Source organism: Scomber japonicus, chromosome 15 (genome assembly GCF_027409825.1).
Source record: "Scomber japonicus isolate fScoJap1 chromosome 15, fScoJap1.pri, whole genome shotgun sequence".
NCBI classification, from domain to species: Eukaryota; Metazoa; Chordata; class Actinopteri; order Scombriformes; family Scombridae; genus Scomber; species Scomber japonicus.
The window spans coordinates 22,214,066-22,231,285 of NC_070592.1; the positions used below are offsets into that span (position 1 = coordinate 22,214,066).

The following is a 17,220-nucleotide window of genomic DNA, read 5'->3' on the forward strand; positions in this document are numbered from 1 at the left end:
ACATCAAAACAACATTGACAAGCAAGAAAAAATAAGTGTATTTTTCCAGATATGCCAAACAAAAATGATAATTTATTTGAATACAGTATTGTGTAAATAATCTTGAATGGAGGAGCAATTTTTTGTTAAAACGTTAAATATACTGTTGTGTAAATTGCATTCTGTTTTATAGTAGGCATATAGTTGAGGATTGTAAAGTTTTAATATTTTGTGTGTATTACAGCACTGTACTTACACTGCCATAAATTGTCAGTTTATGATCTGTAAATGTTCCTCTCTCACCAGTTCAAACTAAAGAGCAAGATGGTGAAGTGGTGATATGCTATGAAAATAAATCATGTGGAATATTACTGAGGTTACTGGTTCTTTCAAGGATTTGAGACAAATGTAAAAAAAAAAAAGTGAACCAATGAAATCTGATTCATTCATTGACTTTTTTAACACTGACATACGATGGTTTTGAAAGATCAGAAAATTTTAGAATCAAGTGATCAAGTAATATGCTCAATCTCATCCTCTTTTCTGACAGTGTCTATTTTAGAAACCAAAGACATCATCAAGTGATTAAGTTTAATAATTACTTTAAGTTTAGTATTTTGCAGACTAGACATAAAATAATGACATTTACTGCAGTATTAATTATTAAATCATGGTTGTATAGGCAAAAGTACAGAGTGTGCACTGACTAATCTGTGGGCTGTGACAGATAAAGTAAAAGATCATAAACTTGTAGCAACATTACTGAGTGCTCCTCTGTGGACATTCATACACTAAACCCTCACCAATGCATCAACTGTAGTAGAGACAACTCCTCTGCATCAGTACACAAGTTGATACCATGAGACTGGTACTTCCTAACCCAGGACTGGATCTGCGGATCCCTAACCATGAGGATCTCGACAGGATGGAAAAGGAAGAGGCCGAGAGCAGGCCCAAGTGGGACAACAAAGCTCAGTACATCCTAACCTGTGTAGGCTTTTGCATTGGGCTTGGGAACGTGTGGCGGTTCCCTTACTTGTGTCAAAGTCATGGAGGAGGTAAGCTGGAGGTAGTAAAAAGAAATACATCTATAATTTCACTGGTAACTGTTTCAAGTTCTGAATGTTTGTTTGAAAATGTATAGACTGGTTTAGGCATCCAGGTGTCAGGTTATTGTGTACTCAGGTACCTTCGTTTGTGATTTTGCTCGAGTCGCTTTAAGTAGTTTAACAGTGCCAAATAAGTATGGGTCTTTGAGGGGTTCCAAAAGGCATTTGTCAGATATCTAAATGGTGAACTTAATGTTTCCACTTTCATTAAATTCACTGGTTCTTTGTGCCTGAGGCCATAACGGAGCGTTAAATATATCACTCATTCACAAGACAGTGGCGTAAATACTTTATCAAGTTAATTAATGATTCTCTGACTGGGACATCTTCTGAAGTAACAGCTAACCTTTGGTACAACATGCAGGGCAGAGAGGCAGAGACTGTGGAGTGTGGTCTGTTATTGCTTATGCATTCATACTGCATACACTACATCACGTGTGTAGGCAGGGTTAGGTTGTGTGTGTGTTTGTGTGTTGGGGGGAGGGCTGTTTTTGGTATTATTATAAGTTTCAGTCATAAGTGGGTTATTGTTACTCTTTTGAAGTACATGCATATTTTAAATATATAACCATTATATAACCATGTTTTTCTGTGACTGGTTAACTACAGGTTTCAAGCCCATACAGTTAAAACCAGTGTCCATAGTCCATGTAATTAGTCACATTAATATGAAACTTCTGATGTATACAAAACTATATTAATGTTACATTTTAATGTTTGAAGTTGCATTTAACTTTTTGTCTTGGTAAGATTTAACAAAATTCTATTTAAGCAGCTGTAAATAACTATAGTCATAAGATTTGCTTATCACAGTATTGTATAACCTGTAACCTTGTACAGTGCAGTTAATACCAAACCACCATTAACTGTTATCAACAAAGCTCTTTTTAAAAACATGTGCTATACCATACAGTGCATGTGTGAGTCTGTGGCATTACTTCAAACTTCTGTTTCATTTCATCTGTACACTTTATCATAATATTATTATTGTACATGTGTGTACTGGAATTCTAGACCAGAGTAAAACCTTATAATGTAGAGAGCTGAATTGTATGGTTACTGACAACAGCTTTGCTTTCAATCATAAATCTAACAAATTAATTATTAGTCACGTGAGGGAAAAAAAAAGATTATCTTGAGATAACAAGATAATAAACCTGTTAAACAAAAACAATTTCCTCTTATTACTTAATAATATTTATCAGAGAAAAGGAGTGCCATGCCTGCAGTAGTGATGGGAGAAACTAAGCTTTCTGAAGCAGTGAATCATATGAAGCAATTTAAAACAGTTCAGTTTTTCTAAGCATTTGATTTAGTAAAAATGTCGACATCTGCTTGTCAACTTTGATATTGCTTTCATATGAAAGGATTTGGGGCAAGACATGTAAATGCACCACTGTCATCTGTTCTATTTTTTCTGACATATTTTATTCAATAATAGTTATTAAGCAAAAACAGTCTCTTTGAATGTACAAAAAATAATAATATTCAATATCAGCCTAGTCATTTGTTAATAAATTAATAACTCATTACAGCTTTTATAAACTCTTTGATGAATTAGGGATGAATCCTCTCTGACAGACATGACAGTGATTTTGAAGGTTGAAATCAGGTGAAATCCAATGAACCAAAATATTTTCAAGTTCTCTGTAATTATCCCATAAATTGTTACCTCAAAAAATCACCCTTTTGTTTTTTGAAGACAATGAGATAAATTAACCCAATATCACAAGAACACAAGCTGTGTAACACAAGATAATTAACTTCTGCTTCTGTAGGATAGAGGATATGGGTCACATTTCTTGATTTAATTGACTTAAAGTCACTTCAAGACAACTGGCCTGAGCAACCACAGTACTCGCAATGACAATGCTAACACAATAGCAGGAAATGTTAACCATGTTCAACACCTTAGTTTAGCAAGTTAGCTAACATTGGCTAATTACGACAATACATACAGAGCAGAGGGTTATTTTTACTACACACTAAAGAACACTAGTTTGAAATGTTTGTTGTCAATACAGGACCAACACAATACTAAGCTAATGTTACTTTCCTCAAGATAAGGCATTGTGCCAGATTTATTTTTTTATTTTACTGTAAGGTTATTCCCCCAAATGTAAGCAGGTTATAATCTAATCTATTTGAACTTTAATGTCAAAGTGTGTTATTGATACACATTATTATGTACAAGGAACAATAAATTTGTGACTGTATTAAGCTAGAACTTGCGTGTACCACTGGGTCAAAATAACAGGTTGGTTTCTTTTGGGTTTAAACTAACCTAATGTTGTATTGGTACTGGCCCAAACTGGGTAAAATATCAACCCAGGCATTTTTAGTGTCTGCAGTTCATTCTGTTAGGACCACGTGTGTAACAACCACAACAATTAATCTAATATTTTTACCTACAAATGTAAAACTCATGGCATGAAAATGAAATATTCAGGAAGGCTAGGTTAAACATGACAACCGTATTAGCGGTAGGTTGCGTTGAGTGGTCCTTTGAGCTAAGCTATGAATGTCAGCATGCTAACAACCTCACAATCATCTGTATGTTAAGCATGTTCTATGCTGTGGTCATTTTAGTTTAGCATGAGGTTTTGCTAGTAGGTATTTGGTCCCATTTTTATCATGTCCTGAAAGTCATGTTTAGAATTTAAAAAATCCCTCACCTCATGGCCATAAACCATATACATTTTCCAGGTGCCTTTTTGATTCCCTACCTAATCCTACTGGTGCTGGAAGGAATGCCTCTCCTGCTGCTGGAGTTTGCCATTGGCCAGCGCCTAAGGAAAGGCAGCGTAGGAGTATGGAGGGCCATCAGCCCTTACCTGACGGGTGTAGGTAAGTAAAATAGACTCTGGAACAGATTTTTTCAAAACAGAAGAAAGGACCCCATGGCATCAATAGATATCTGGCTTTCCGTGCGTGTGACATCACAGTTTATGATGCCTTTCCTCAGGTATCGCCTCCATGCTGGTGTCCTTTTTTGTGGCACTGTATTACAACACCTTAATAGCCTGGATCATGTGGTATCTCTTCAATTCCTTTCAAACTCCACTGCCTTGGACCCAATGTCCTCTCAATGACAATGGGACAGGTATTTGAAAATACACACATTTACACACAGTCCACACAGTGAGGATTGGCTTCATATTTATGTACTGTATATTTGTTGCCCCTGCAGGATTTGTACCAGAGTGTCAACTGAGCTCCACTGTGGATTATTACTTTTACCGTGTGACTCTGAATAGTTCAGCCTCTATAGCCGACTCGGGGGGAATCCAGTGGCCCATAGTGGTTTGTCTGCTAGCTGCCTGGACAGTCGTTGGTATTTGCTGTATAAGAGGGATCAGCTCTACAGGCAAGGTTTGTTGACCCTGCCATTACTTATGATGCATTGCTTAATCAGTATTATCCAGAATTTCAATGGGGGAAATTAGAAAATCTGTATAGGATTAATGTAATTTTTAAAAAACTAAAATTTTCTGTCCATTATCAATATTGTTCATTTTTTCTTGTCATTTCCTCAGGCAGTGTACATCACAGCCATCCTGCCTTTCATAGTGCTGGCTATTTTCCTGATCCGAGGACTGACTCTTAAAGGTGCCCTGAGTGGACTCAAGTTCCTCTTCACACCAGACGTACGTTTCAAATCTTGATAGAATAAACAACAATACAACAATATATCTCATGCCTCAAAGCAAACAATGTTTGCTGTGTTCTTGCAGGTAAACGAGTTGATGAAACCAACAACTTGGCTGGATGCAGGTGCACAGGTCTTCTATGCCTTTGGTTTGGCATGGGGAGGCCTCATCTCCTTCTCAAGCTACAACCCTGTTCAGTAAGAGACTGACATTTATAAGCACTGTGGTGTTTAGTTCAAGTCTCATTTCCCTTACTTTGAAAAGTTAATACTCATTCTCAGATATAAAATCAATGTTATTTTTCTTTTCCTAAGCAACAACTGCATGCAAGATGCTGTGATCCTGTCTGCAGTAACTGGCTTCACCTCAGTCTATGCCGCCACAGTTACCTACACCATTATTGGCTTCAGAGCCACCGAGAAATATGACCAGTGTATCAGTGGGTGAGTACAGTAAATGTAAAAGTTAAGTAAACCTTATGGTTTTATTAATTATGATATATTGAAAAACACAAAACTGTCTATACATTTTAAACTCATATGATCAAAAAATAACTTGTTGACCCATTCACACTGATTGTGAATGGGTTCACATTATTTAATGTAATCTCTCTAATATTTTACTTGCTACTTATGTATGTACATTGAAGAAAATATTGGTTTCTTGTCATCATTCCTTCTAAGAGGGCATTTACCAAAGTTCTTTTTTTAATGCTATGCCATCACATGGCTATAGAGGTAGCATTGTGGACCTGCTGGTCCACAATGCTGTGCAGTGCACCACCTGGACTATCTAACAACTAGTTAATGGATTTCCATGAAATATTGTAGATATTAATTTGTATCTCTCTGTAATATGTAACCATGCTGACAACCACTGTATGCGTTTTTTATGACTTTGGTGCAGTCATTCATTGTCCCCACAGGATAAATTGTATAAATGATGGTAACCCTCTATTTGTCAAACATCATTAGCTCAAAATTACATTTTCTACAGTAATTCATTCAGCTACTGAGTAAATGCTAAACTGATGACATTTCCATTAGCCTCAGCTGTCCCTTATGTTTAGTGTGTCCCCAGAAAGGTTTTCTTGCTGAGCTGTAGTGGAAAGATAATAAAACAAAGAGGGCATTTTATATAAAAAGACAAACTTTGGTAAATACCCAGTTGTTCTGGCTAAGTCAGAGTGCAGAAACCTCATATTAGCCTTGAGTGAACACTCAACCGATAATTTTGACTCCTGAAATGTTACTAAACGGTAACATATTTCCCCCCTAGGAACATCATGGCGTTATTAAATGAATTTAATCTTCCTGAAGACAGCATCACTGCAAGCACTTATGAGGAAGCCTTTAATCATCTGAACAGCTCTTATCCAGATACTGTTCTTGGATTGGGGATTAAATCCTGTAACATGCAGAAACTACTCAGTGAGGTAACTATGTTAAGGAATAACTATTACATAATCACTTACTATTGTTTTTTTATTCCCGCCTGAATTTCAACTAACACATTTGTACTTATTCAGGGAGTGGAGGGAACAGGCCTTGCCTTCATTGTTTTCACAGAGGCCATCACCAAGATGCCTGGTTCCCCAGTTTGGTCTGTTCTTTTTTTCGTCATGCTTCTCTGCTTGGGGCTCTCAACCCTGTTTGGTAACATTGAGGGAGTGGTGGTGCCCTTGAAAGACCTTAATGTTTTCCCTAAAAAATGGCCCCATGAAGCATTGACAGGTACTTTGGTTTTTAAAAAATCTTTCTAGATAACATCTCTACAATACACAATTAAATATATCTGTAGCGATTGTGGCTGTTCTTTGTCTCTAACACAGGTTTTGTGCATGTGTGTTTCAGGAATAACATGTGTTGTTGCCTTTGCCCTCTCCCTCCTGTTTGCGCAGCATTCAGGGATTTACTGGCTAACTCTTTTTGACAATTTTGCTGGATCTGTTCCACTACTGACCATTGGATTGTTTGAGATGATAGCTATTGTTTACATCTACGGTATAGACAGGTTAGTGCTTATTCAAACTTTTATAGCATCCCATTGTTCCTGTGTTGGTTTAATACATGCTTGGACATCTTGATACTTGCTGCAAGTTTCATGAATACCCTATATTACATTAACACAATTAGCAGTATTCAAGTTTACTGAACAAAACTTTATAGAGATGGAAGACTTAAGTCTTGTATAATGGGCGCCACTTCATGTTACATTTCAAATCGCAAAGCTAATTAAAATCCATCCTTTTGTGTGGCAGATTCAATGAGGACGTGGAGTTCATGACTGGACGTAAACCCAACATCTTCTGGCAGTTGACATGGAGATTTATCAGTCCTCTAATCGTCCTGGTTATCTTAGTTTTCTACCTGGTGACAACAGTTCAAGAAGAACTCACCTATTTAGTCTGGGATCCAAACTCTGTAAGCAGATATGCACAATTAATTAACCTGTGTTCATTTATATTTGAATTGTTTGTCTCTGATTTCAGTGAACTGTCTTTTTATGCAGATTCATTTTAAGATACATACATTTGTCGTGTAATAGTACCTTGTCAGGACTTAGGAGTTAACAATACCTTTGCATTGCATACTAAATACACTAATAGCATCATTTTATCATCTGCAGGAGGAGTTCCCATCTCTGGCATCAATACCATATCCTTCATGGATTAATGCAGTCATCTTTATTTTGGCAGGGATCCCCAGTTTAGCTGTACCTTTGTATGCATTATGTAGGTTTTTCTTTGTTTGCTGCAAGAAAAAAAAAGCAGCTGGAGAAAAAATTAGCCAAATTTCTTGATGAAGTGATGAACATTCAGAAAACAAGAAATTGTTATTTAGTTTGTCAAAAATGTTTCTATGTTTAATCAAGGCACAGGTTCACAAAGCACAATATTACATTTTTATTGATACACTTATAAATGCACATTTCTGCTCTTGTTTTGTGTAGTTTCATAGCTACTGTATAAATATAGTTACTCATCACACTTTTGCTTGCTAATAAAGTTTCTTGTTGTACTGGTCTTTTCTGACATGTCAGCCTACTGTTTTCTACCCATCCATATTCTACACATCATGTTTATGGAGGCATATTATTTTATGTATGTACAGTATATAGTTTTCATGGTATATATAGTTATCATTTTTGCGATACCTTTCCAAAAAAATTACAACTCTAAAATGTACTGTACCAAATAATATTATCTACCAAAACACATCAGTTGGTATTTGCCAGCATCAGCTCTGATGTATAAATAAACAGACGTAGAGCAGCAAACTGGCCAAGAGAGGGAGCCTTCACACTTAGTGGCAGAAAGATCAAGTGTGTGGTAAAAGCAGGTAATGTTTTGACAATTAAGTATTTGACAGTAATGTTCAAGGTTCTTTATCTGTTAGAATATTAACAGTACACTATGACAAGAATAATAAATCACTAATTCAAGCACTCACTCAACCATGATGTAAAGTGGTGTGTTTGTGTATTTGATCTATCTACATTTAATTCAGTCAAACTGATGTACTATTTTGTGCTATTGTACTATTATACAATGTTTAATCAAATACAGATGAAAGCAGAGGTGGCTTAATCAGCAGTCTGTGGTGCTAATAATATTAATATAATAACCTTTATTGGTGTATGTTCCAGCCACACTGAACTTTGTCTCTTCATAGTTGGGTGCAATTGGTCATTTGCCAGAATATGATCCTTTAATGATTCACAAAATAATGATAAAAACAAGAAACTGCCACATAATATACCTGTCAAAGCGTACCAGATGTGTTTTTTTAATGACACCCCTACTTCAGACTTATCATGAACCTATGAGTTAAAGGTTAATGAATTACTGCATCACATTAAACATGTATTCTGTTGTGATTTCAGATGTGGGCGATTTCATGCAGTTTTCTCAACTTATAAGGCGGGTAATACATAAAATAACTATTCTATTGAATAAGGACTTGATTGGAAAAATGCAAGCTGTAAATTCGCCTCTCATCAACAGTCTGAGTTAGTGGAACGTCAGAGTTATTTTTATCCTAAAATATGATCTCAAATACATGTTTTGGATGAAGCATTGTTACGATTCAATCAAAGTGCATCACACCGTCACAAGTGGAGTCTGCTCACACAGCATTTTTGGTATATTACAGAATATAACATCATACCACTGAACACTTTTTAATACAGTTAACACATGACCGTATTATTACTTTGTTCAAGGTGCAAGGTGTAAGCATTTTTTTAAACTGCTGAGTACCTATTTAATAATTATAGGAAGAGTAATATTATTTATTGGCAGTACTATAAAATAGCCATGTGAATGTTTATAAAAATGATGGTTAATATACAAGGGAATTTAGGACTGAATTTAGGATTAATCCAAAGTCAAAACTGAGGATCAAGAAGAAATTATGTTAGGTCTTATATCCTTATATCAAAAAAGGGCTTAATACAGAAACTTCCACTCACACATTAGCTTTATTGAGGTTTGTTGGACAACACGCAGTAAGGGGGCAATCCTAGCTCAGTTTTAAATCTAGCTACATGGTTGGGGGCACATGTTTGGGTATGTCTTTCCAGGTACATCTTTATTAGGTGAACTGCTGGCTCAACTCTACAATCAGACAGTTCTCCTCATTTGATCTTCCTTTACAGTTTTCTTTTTAGTACTCTGTTCTCATCATCTTTATCAATAGTGGCAACTAAGTGAAATCTGTAACTGTTATCTACTACATTATCAGCTCTAGTGTCCCACAGCAGTATGCCAACTGCACAGGAACATACACCCTGGACCAGTAGATTCAAACCTGTTTGCTGTAAGGGGACTGAGCTGACCATCATACTGTCCTTAATGTTTGATCAAATTGAATGGCGGTGGTGGTAGTATAAAAAAAAGTACAGAGTGCACATTGGCTAATCTGTGGACAGCAACAGATAAAAAAAAGATCATAAACTTGCTGAGTGCATACCCTAAGTCCTCACTTTGACTTCCAGGATCGACAGTGCTAGATCTCCACTTCAGAGGAGTTGCCATGAGACTGATACTTCCTAACCCAGGACTGGAAGACCGGATCCCTTCCTACGATGATCTGGAGCGGATGGACAAAGAGGAGGCCGAAGATAGGCCAAAGTGGGACAACAAAGCGCAGTACATCCTGACCTGTGTGGGCTTTTGTATTGGGATTGGAAATGTGTGGAGATTCCCTTACTTGTGTCAAACTCATGGAGGAGGTAAACTGAGATTACAATATCAATTTTTGGAGGATTGTTTGACACAGTGTGGTTGAGGCAGTTTTTTAATATTTTTTTTAATCTCATCTATCTACCTCGAGAACTTGGAGGGAGTATTTATCATAAGTAAGCAGTGGAAAATTAGTTAGGTATTACATAATCGTGTTAGAAACTAGATATCAAAGCAGTGAACTTATACCTTCAAATAAAAAAAACATGTTCCTGTGATTGTTAACTAAAGTTTGCTTAAGGTTTGTAGAGGCACAGTTTCAACAACAGTTAGCTATTGTTTTCTCACAGTAAATGGCAAACCACATTTTTTTCATGTCTCAGTATGTCTAAAAGGAAGAAAACATCTGCTATGTATTTAGTTATTGCTGAATCTAATAATTTGATGCATCAATATTAAGTCATATTACTCCAATTTACTGTGGCAATAAGTCATCTTGTCTTGCAACTTTTGTTATTGCATGCCAACACAGCACTTTTCAGTTGAACTCATATTATCTTTAACATGTAATCTTTAAGGACCATTCACCCATATTTGGCAGGTTGAAATGGAAAATAATCATCAGAAAAGGAATGATGTGCAGATGGACAGCTGTGCCATTGATCATATACATTTTCCAGGTGCCTTTTTGATTCCCTATCTAATCCTGCTGGTTCTGGAAGGAATGCCCCTCCTGCTGCTGGAATTTGGTATTGGGCAGCGTCTCAGGAAAGGCAGTGTGGGAGTTTGGTCGGCAATCAACCCTTATCTGACCGGTATCGGTAAGTAAAATAGCTTCGACATCACATCAAGACAAAGCTGTTAATGAATATCAGGCTACCCTTTGAGTTCATATTAGTAACTAATTATTTCCTACTTAGGTATAGCCTCTATGCTGGTGTCCCTATTGATCGGACTGTACTACAACACCATCATAGCTTGGGTCATGTGGTATCTTTTCAATTCCTTTCAATACCCTCTGCCTTGGACCCAGTGTCCTCTCAATGATAACAAGACAGGTATTTGAATGTACACATGCTTTAAATCCACCCAAATACATGTACATATGCACCAATGCTCCCAAAACTCTACCCATGATTAAAACATTTAAATAAGATTCATTTCCCTTGCAGGCTATATATCAGAGTGTCAAAGGAGTACAACTGTGGATTACTATTTTTACCGAGAGACTCTGAATAGTTCAGCCTCCATAACTGAATCTGGAGGACTCCACTGGCCTATAGTAGTTTGTCTGTTGGCTGCCTGGACAGTCATCGGTATCTGCTACATAAGAGGAATCAGCACTTCAGGCAAGGTATGCTGTAGGCAAATAATGCAGTGAAATACAATGCATTACTGAATCACTGGTATTATTATTAGTTCATGTTTTTCTTTTCTTGTCATCTCAGGCAGTGTACGTCACAGCCATCCTGCCTTACGTAGTGCTGGCCATTTTCCTCATCCGAGGACTGACTCTTAAAGGTTCTCTCAGTGGACTCAAGTTCCTCTTCGTACCAGATGTATGTTTCAAATCACTATCATAAAAAGAGCCTATTTATATACAGGTACATCGCAATACAAACCCACGTTACACTGAATGCCTCGTTCTTGCAGGTGAACGAGTTGATGAAACCATCTACTTGGCTAGATGCAGGTGCCCAAGTCTTTTACGCGTTTAGTTTGGCATGGGGAGGTCTCATCTCCTTCTCAAGCTACAACCCTGTTCAGTAAGAAACTGCAATTCATAAGTATTTACATGTGCTGTGTGTTATATCACTCCACAGCAGTTCAAGACTTTGATGGTAGTACTGTAACCATTTTCAGACACAAAGTCAACATGTCCTGAATCTTTTGCTTTTCTTCTTCTTTTCCAAAGCAACAACTGCATGCAGGATGCTGTGATCCTGTCTTTCATAACTGGCTGCACCTCAGTCTATGCTGCTGCAGTTACCTACACCATCATTGGCTTCAGGGCCACAGAGAAATATGACCAGTGTATCAGTGAGTGAGTAGTCACAGTATGTGGGTTTCAAGGTTTTTGAAGACAATAAACTATTGTGTACTAGTCTTTTTTCCTCTCTCAACATCTATACGTAGGTTTGTGGCCTCATCACTCCAAAATAAAAATAAAAAAGTCCAGCAGAAAACTTTTAAAAAAGGATTATGATTAGGGTTACTTTGGTGAATACACAATAGCTGTTTTTATAGGACAAAATTTGATTTGGCTTGGTCGGAAAAGCACAGGTGTTACTTTCCTCATTTGGGACAGTGATAGTCCTTGATGCATAGGAAAGTGGCTTAGAAATTCTCATCATCTGAAGAGGGAAATACATACATGCATTTGCCCAGAATGAGATATGTAAAGATATGAGAAAGAGGTGGCCGAGCATTCAGCTTACAGAGTTGCCAGAGGTGCAATGTTCCAAATTTCTCAATGATGCTGTTGTACTGCCAAAGTTGTCTAGATAGGCTCTACAGAAAATTCAGACCCAGTCCTATCGCAGGAAGAAGCAGGATTAGGTGCTGCATTTGAGTATGCCAAGGTGTTTTAATGCACACTTAATGTATTAGTAACAACTAGACGCTCCTGTTCCTTCATACAATGTATGGCTCACAAGAGATCCTACTGGGAGGACTGCTCTGGTTGACCATCAACCAACCCAATTTCAGTTCAATCTCAGCTTCTCTGGTGATAGAGGGGGTCTTCACTGTCTCCCCATACTGTCTACCCATACTGGGCCCACGAGCCCACTTAACTACAGTTAGCACAGATCTCAGGGACCTTAGTTAAGCAGACAGTTACACCAAACCACAATAGAGCAGACACTATTGTCAACTGACAACAGCATTAAAAGGAAAATGTTGTACTCAATAAAAGTCCATTTGGCCTACTTAAAATCCCTGCGTTGTGGTCATGACTTTACTCCACCAGCAGAGGATCAACTAATACAACAAATGACAATACTTGTGGCAGGCATACACAGCATGTTCCACTTCCAATGGTCTGTTAAGCTTTGCTATGGGAAGCATCCAGTACTGCCTCCTACTACACATTGGATAGAAAGGAACTAAGGAGCTAAAGTTTCTTAATTAATAATTAATCATGGATCTGTTTTATAGAAGTGTCAAGGTATATGTGTTTGGCCACAACAGTATAAAACTGAGGCAGGATGAACAATGATAACTGCTAAATAAAATTCTGAAATTATACATTTTATGATTTACATATTTACTACTATCTACTGTGGAATGTCAAAATGCCTTAGGCCTATCTGGCAAGAAAAGGTGGAAATGGGGCAGTATGTATATCTGGAGAATGAGATGTGGATGCCATGGCACTCTTAATAGTGTCAAAATACTATTTCTGGTCTGTGATGTTGATTCCAGTCATTCAGAGTTACTGATCTTTGATATTTTTGTTTCTAGAAACATAATAACTTTATTAAATGGATTCAATCTTCCTGAAGACAGCATCATTCAAAGCAACTACGAGGAAGCCTTCAATCATCTGAACAGTTCCTATCCAGATACTGTCCTTGGATTGAATCTTAAAACCTGTGACATGCAAAAACTACTCAGTGAGGTAACTGCTGTTAATCAGTATTTATAACAGCTTCCATAACATTATATTTATGCACTGAAAAGCACAATGTCCTCCTCATCCTGTGTTTGTTTAGGGAGTGGAGGGAACAGGTCTGGCCTTCATTGTTTTCACAGAGGCCATCACCAAGATGCCTGGTTCCCCGATTTGGTCTGTCCTCTTTTTCATCATGCTTCTCTGCTTGGGGCTCTCAACCCTGTTTGGAAACATTGAGGGAGTGGTGGTTCCCTTGAAAGACCTGAAGGTTTTACCTCAACATTGGCCACAAGAAGCACTGACTGGTAACTTTTATGTAATTATCTAGACAGCATATTTGCAATACACAATTAAATGTTCCTGTAGCAATTGTGGCTGTTCTATTTTAACACGGGTTCCCTTGTTTTGTGTATGTGTTTTTCAGGAATAACATGTGCTATTGCCTTCGTCCTCTCCCTCATATTTGCGCAGCATTCAGGGATTTACTGGCTAACTCTCTTTGATAACTTTGCTGGATCTGTTCCACTACTGTGCATTGGATTGTTTGAGATGATATCTATTGCATATATCTATGGCATAGACAGGTTAGTGCTTGAAATGCTTGTATTTTCTTAACACAGTGTTGAATTATATTGTGCAATCAACTGCAAAATTAGTACATAAGCAGCTACAAATCAAAGCTACAAATCTGCCATGTTCTAAAATGTGTATGTATATGTATATGTATGTATTGAAAGTTGTTGTTAATCTCAGCAAGGAAGTTATTTTCCAATCTAATTAAAGTTTTTTTGGGGGCAGATTCAATGAGGACATAGAGTTCATGACAGGATCCAAACCCAACATCTACTGGCAGGTTACGTGGAGGTTCTTAAGTCCCCTAATCATCCTGGTTATCTTAGTTTTCTACATGGTGACAACAGTCCAAGAAGAACTCACCTATTTAGTCTGGGATCCAAACTCTGTAAGTAGATAAGTGTTCAATTACATTATAGTGTATTAGTTCTGATTGCAGCCTCAGTATCTTTCCATTATGTTGAATTTCCTTTAATCACAGTGGCAGAAAGTACATTTACTCAGAATAGAGTTTTATATATTGAAATATCAGAAACAATCTTAATATATCAGTCATATGGGATATTTTTCTGCAGAATGAGTACTTTCACACTTGAAATACATTTTGTTGATAACACTACTGCACTTTTATATCTGTATGATTTTGCATGCAGGACCAAGTAAAGACCTATGTTTTACCTAACTGCTGTCTAATCATGTTTGTTGTAAAATGTATATATTTATTACGTGTTTAACATTTTTCTGGTAGATGTTGTTAATACTATATCGTCAGGACTCAGGAATTACTGATCCCTCACCAATGTTTGGAAAGCAATTGTATGCTAAATACTCTAACTATATTGCTTTTTGCTCTGCAGGAAAAGTTCCCATCTCTAGCATCAGTACCGTACCCTTCATGGATCAGTGCAGTCATCTTTGTTTTGGCTGGAATCCCCAGTCTGGCAGTGCCTGGGTATGCATTATGTAGACTGAGACGAAAGTGTTATAAGTGTTAAAAAAATTCAGAATACAACATAATGCATGATTATTTGTCTATTTATATCCATGCAAAGGTTCTTAAGGCACAATACTGAACTTTTAGAGATGCACTTTAGTAACTGATCCATATTTGTTGTCATGGTTTGTGCAATTATATGTCTGCCCTATCTTTAATATTTTTCTATTTTATACTTAAAGATAGAGGATGTCATATGTTTGTACTGATTGTTAGGCCCCTTGAGACAGCTTTGTGATTTGTAATATTGGGTTATATCTAAATTAAAATGAATAGACTTGACTTGACTTTTCTACTGTTTATCCTTTTCAGAAAGTTGCATATAATTTTGTACAATAATATACTATTGTGTCCTTGTGAATTTTGTCATTAAACTAAGTTGAACTCACTTAAATGTAACCTTATTTGCTTAATATTTCACTGTACGTAGGATATCTTTGCAGAAACATGTTTTCACCAGTAGAGGGCAGAACGTATCAGCACAACATGAAGGGAATTACAGATGACAATCATACTTTTGAAAAGGATTTTGTTTCAAATTAATGATAAATCAAAGGTAGACATTTACTTATAGACAGTTTAGGCAAGTTTGTCAACACCTTGCCTATACTTTATGTGGGAGTCACAATCGCTATAGTCATTGCATTGTTTGATTTCATATTGCTAGATAACTCAAACTGTTTCAAACATGGAAGGTCCTGATTCAGAATTATATCAGTTCTATGAGTTTGATGAGGTTTTGAACTCACACTGTTGTCGATTCAGGGGAGAATGGATTAAAACTGAGCCCACAGTCACAGATGGGAAATGCAGATATAATGGATTTATTATCAATGACTCTTTTTAAAAGCTGCAGATAAAGAATATTATTAAAACCAAGTTCTGCAATAACATCGCGAGGTCACATATTTTTTTTCTCCACTGCAGATAAACATGTGCATGCACCTGCAAAAAGCAGATACAACTACTGTCATCAAGCCACTCTTGAAAAAGAACAATCTAGACAATTCACTATGAGCAATTACAGGCCCATATCAAACCATACATTTTTAAGTACAATCATTGAAAAGGCAATTTTCCATCAGATGAACAACTTCTTGTCATTCAACAGCTGATTTGACGTCTTCTAGTCAGGATTTCGATCACACCAAGTCACTAAGACTGCTCTTATTAAGGTCTTTGATGACATATACTGACAGTGGCAGAATTTCAGTTAGTATTACTGGATCTCAGTGCTGCCTTTGACACGGTCGGCCACAGCATATTACTAGACTGGGAAACTGGATGGGACTTTCTGGGACAGTACTAAACTGGTGTGAATCCTACTCAAAGGACAGGGACTTTGTGTCAATAGGTAATTTCACATTTGAGCGGACAAAAAATAAATGCAGGCTTCCCCAAAATTCCATTCTGAGGCCTTTTCTGTTTGACATCTACATGCTCCCATTGGCTCAGATTATAGGAAACAATAAACTATTTTCATATGCATAATGCATAATTATGCAGACAACACACAGATTTACATAACCATATCACAAGGGGACTATGATCCAATACATGCACTGAGTAAGTGGACTAAACAAATCAACAATTGGATGTGCCAGAAAATTCTTCAATTAACCCTCCTGTTGTCCTCGAGTCAAGGAAGGAAGGGGGGAAGGAAGGAAAGGAGGGAGGAAGAAAGGGAGGAAAGGAAAGAAGGAAGGAAGGAAGGTAGGAGGGAGGGAGGGAGAAAGGAAAATAGGAAGGGAGGAAGGTAGGGGGGAGGAAAGAAAGAGAGAAGGAGGGAGGGAGGAAGGGAGGAAGGAAAGAACGAAGTAAGGAGGGAAGGAAAGAAGTACAGAAGGAAGGAAGAAAGGGGGATGGAGGAAGGAACGAAGGAAGGGAGGAAAGAGAGAGAAAGGAAAGAAAGAGAGAAGGAGGGAGGGAGGAAGGACAGACGGAAGTAAGGAAGGGAGTAAAGAAGGAACAGTCGGAACAGTCAAAACAGACAGGGTCAATTTGACCCAGGAGGACGACATAAAGGTTAAACAAAGATCAAACTTAAGTAACTGTTGTTGGAGACAAAGAAGAATAATTTAAATTCAGTGCTCAGCTCATTAACGTTAAAAACT

General features: G+C 37.2%; 2 protein-coding genes across 2 annotated transcripts; both read left to right on the forward strand.

Moving 5' to 3' along the window:
- The first annotated feature begins 838 nt into the window (after positions 1 to 838).
- Positions 839 to 7,540, forward strand: LOC128373804 (sodium-dependent neutral amino acid transporter B(0)AT1-like). The gene is made up of 12 exons (XM_053333996.1): positions 839 to 1,037; positions 3,795 to 3,935; positions 4,054 to 4,191; positions 4,279 to 4,460; positions 4,625 to 4,735; positions 4,823 to 4,935; positions 5,053 to 5,181; positions 6,017 to 6,173; positions 6,267 to 6,471; positions 6,592 to 6,751; positions 6,999 to 7,161; positions 7,367 to 7,540. The coding sequence occupies exons 1-12, from the start codon at positions 839 to 841 to the stop codon at positions 7,538 to 7,540; spliced, it is 1,872 nt and encodes a 623-aa protein (XP_053189971.1).
- A 2,234-nt stretch (positions 7,541 to 9,774) lies between these two features.
- On the forward strand, positions 9,775 to 15,107 carry LOC128373987 (sodium-dependent neutral amino acid transporter B(0)AT1-like). The gene is made up of 12 exons (XM_053334188.1): positions 9,775 to 9,973; positions 10,604 to 10,744; positions 10,844 to 10,981; positions 11,096 to 11,277; positions 11,372 to 11,482; positions 11,577 to 11,689; positions 11,839 to 11,967; positions 13,389 to 13,545; positions 13,640 to 13,844; positions 13,964 to 14,123; positions 14,338 to 14,500; positions 14,970 to 15,107. The coding sequence occupies exons 1-12, from the start codon at positions 9,775 to 9,777 to the stop codon at positions 15,105 to 15,107; spliced, it is 1,836 nt and encodes a 611-aa protein (XP_053190163.1).
- Positions 15,108 to 17,220: the final 2,113 nt, after the last annotated feature.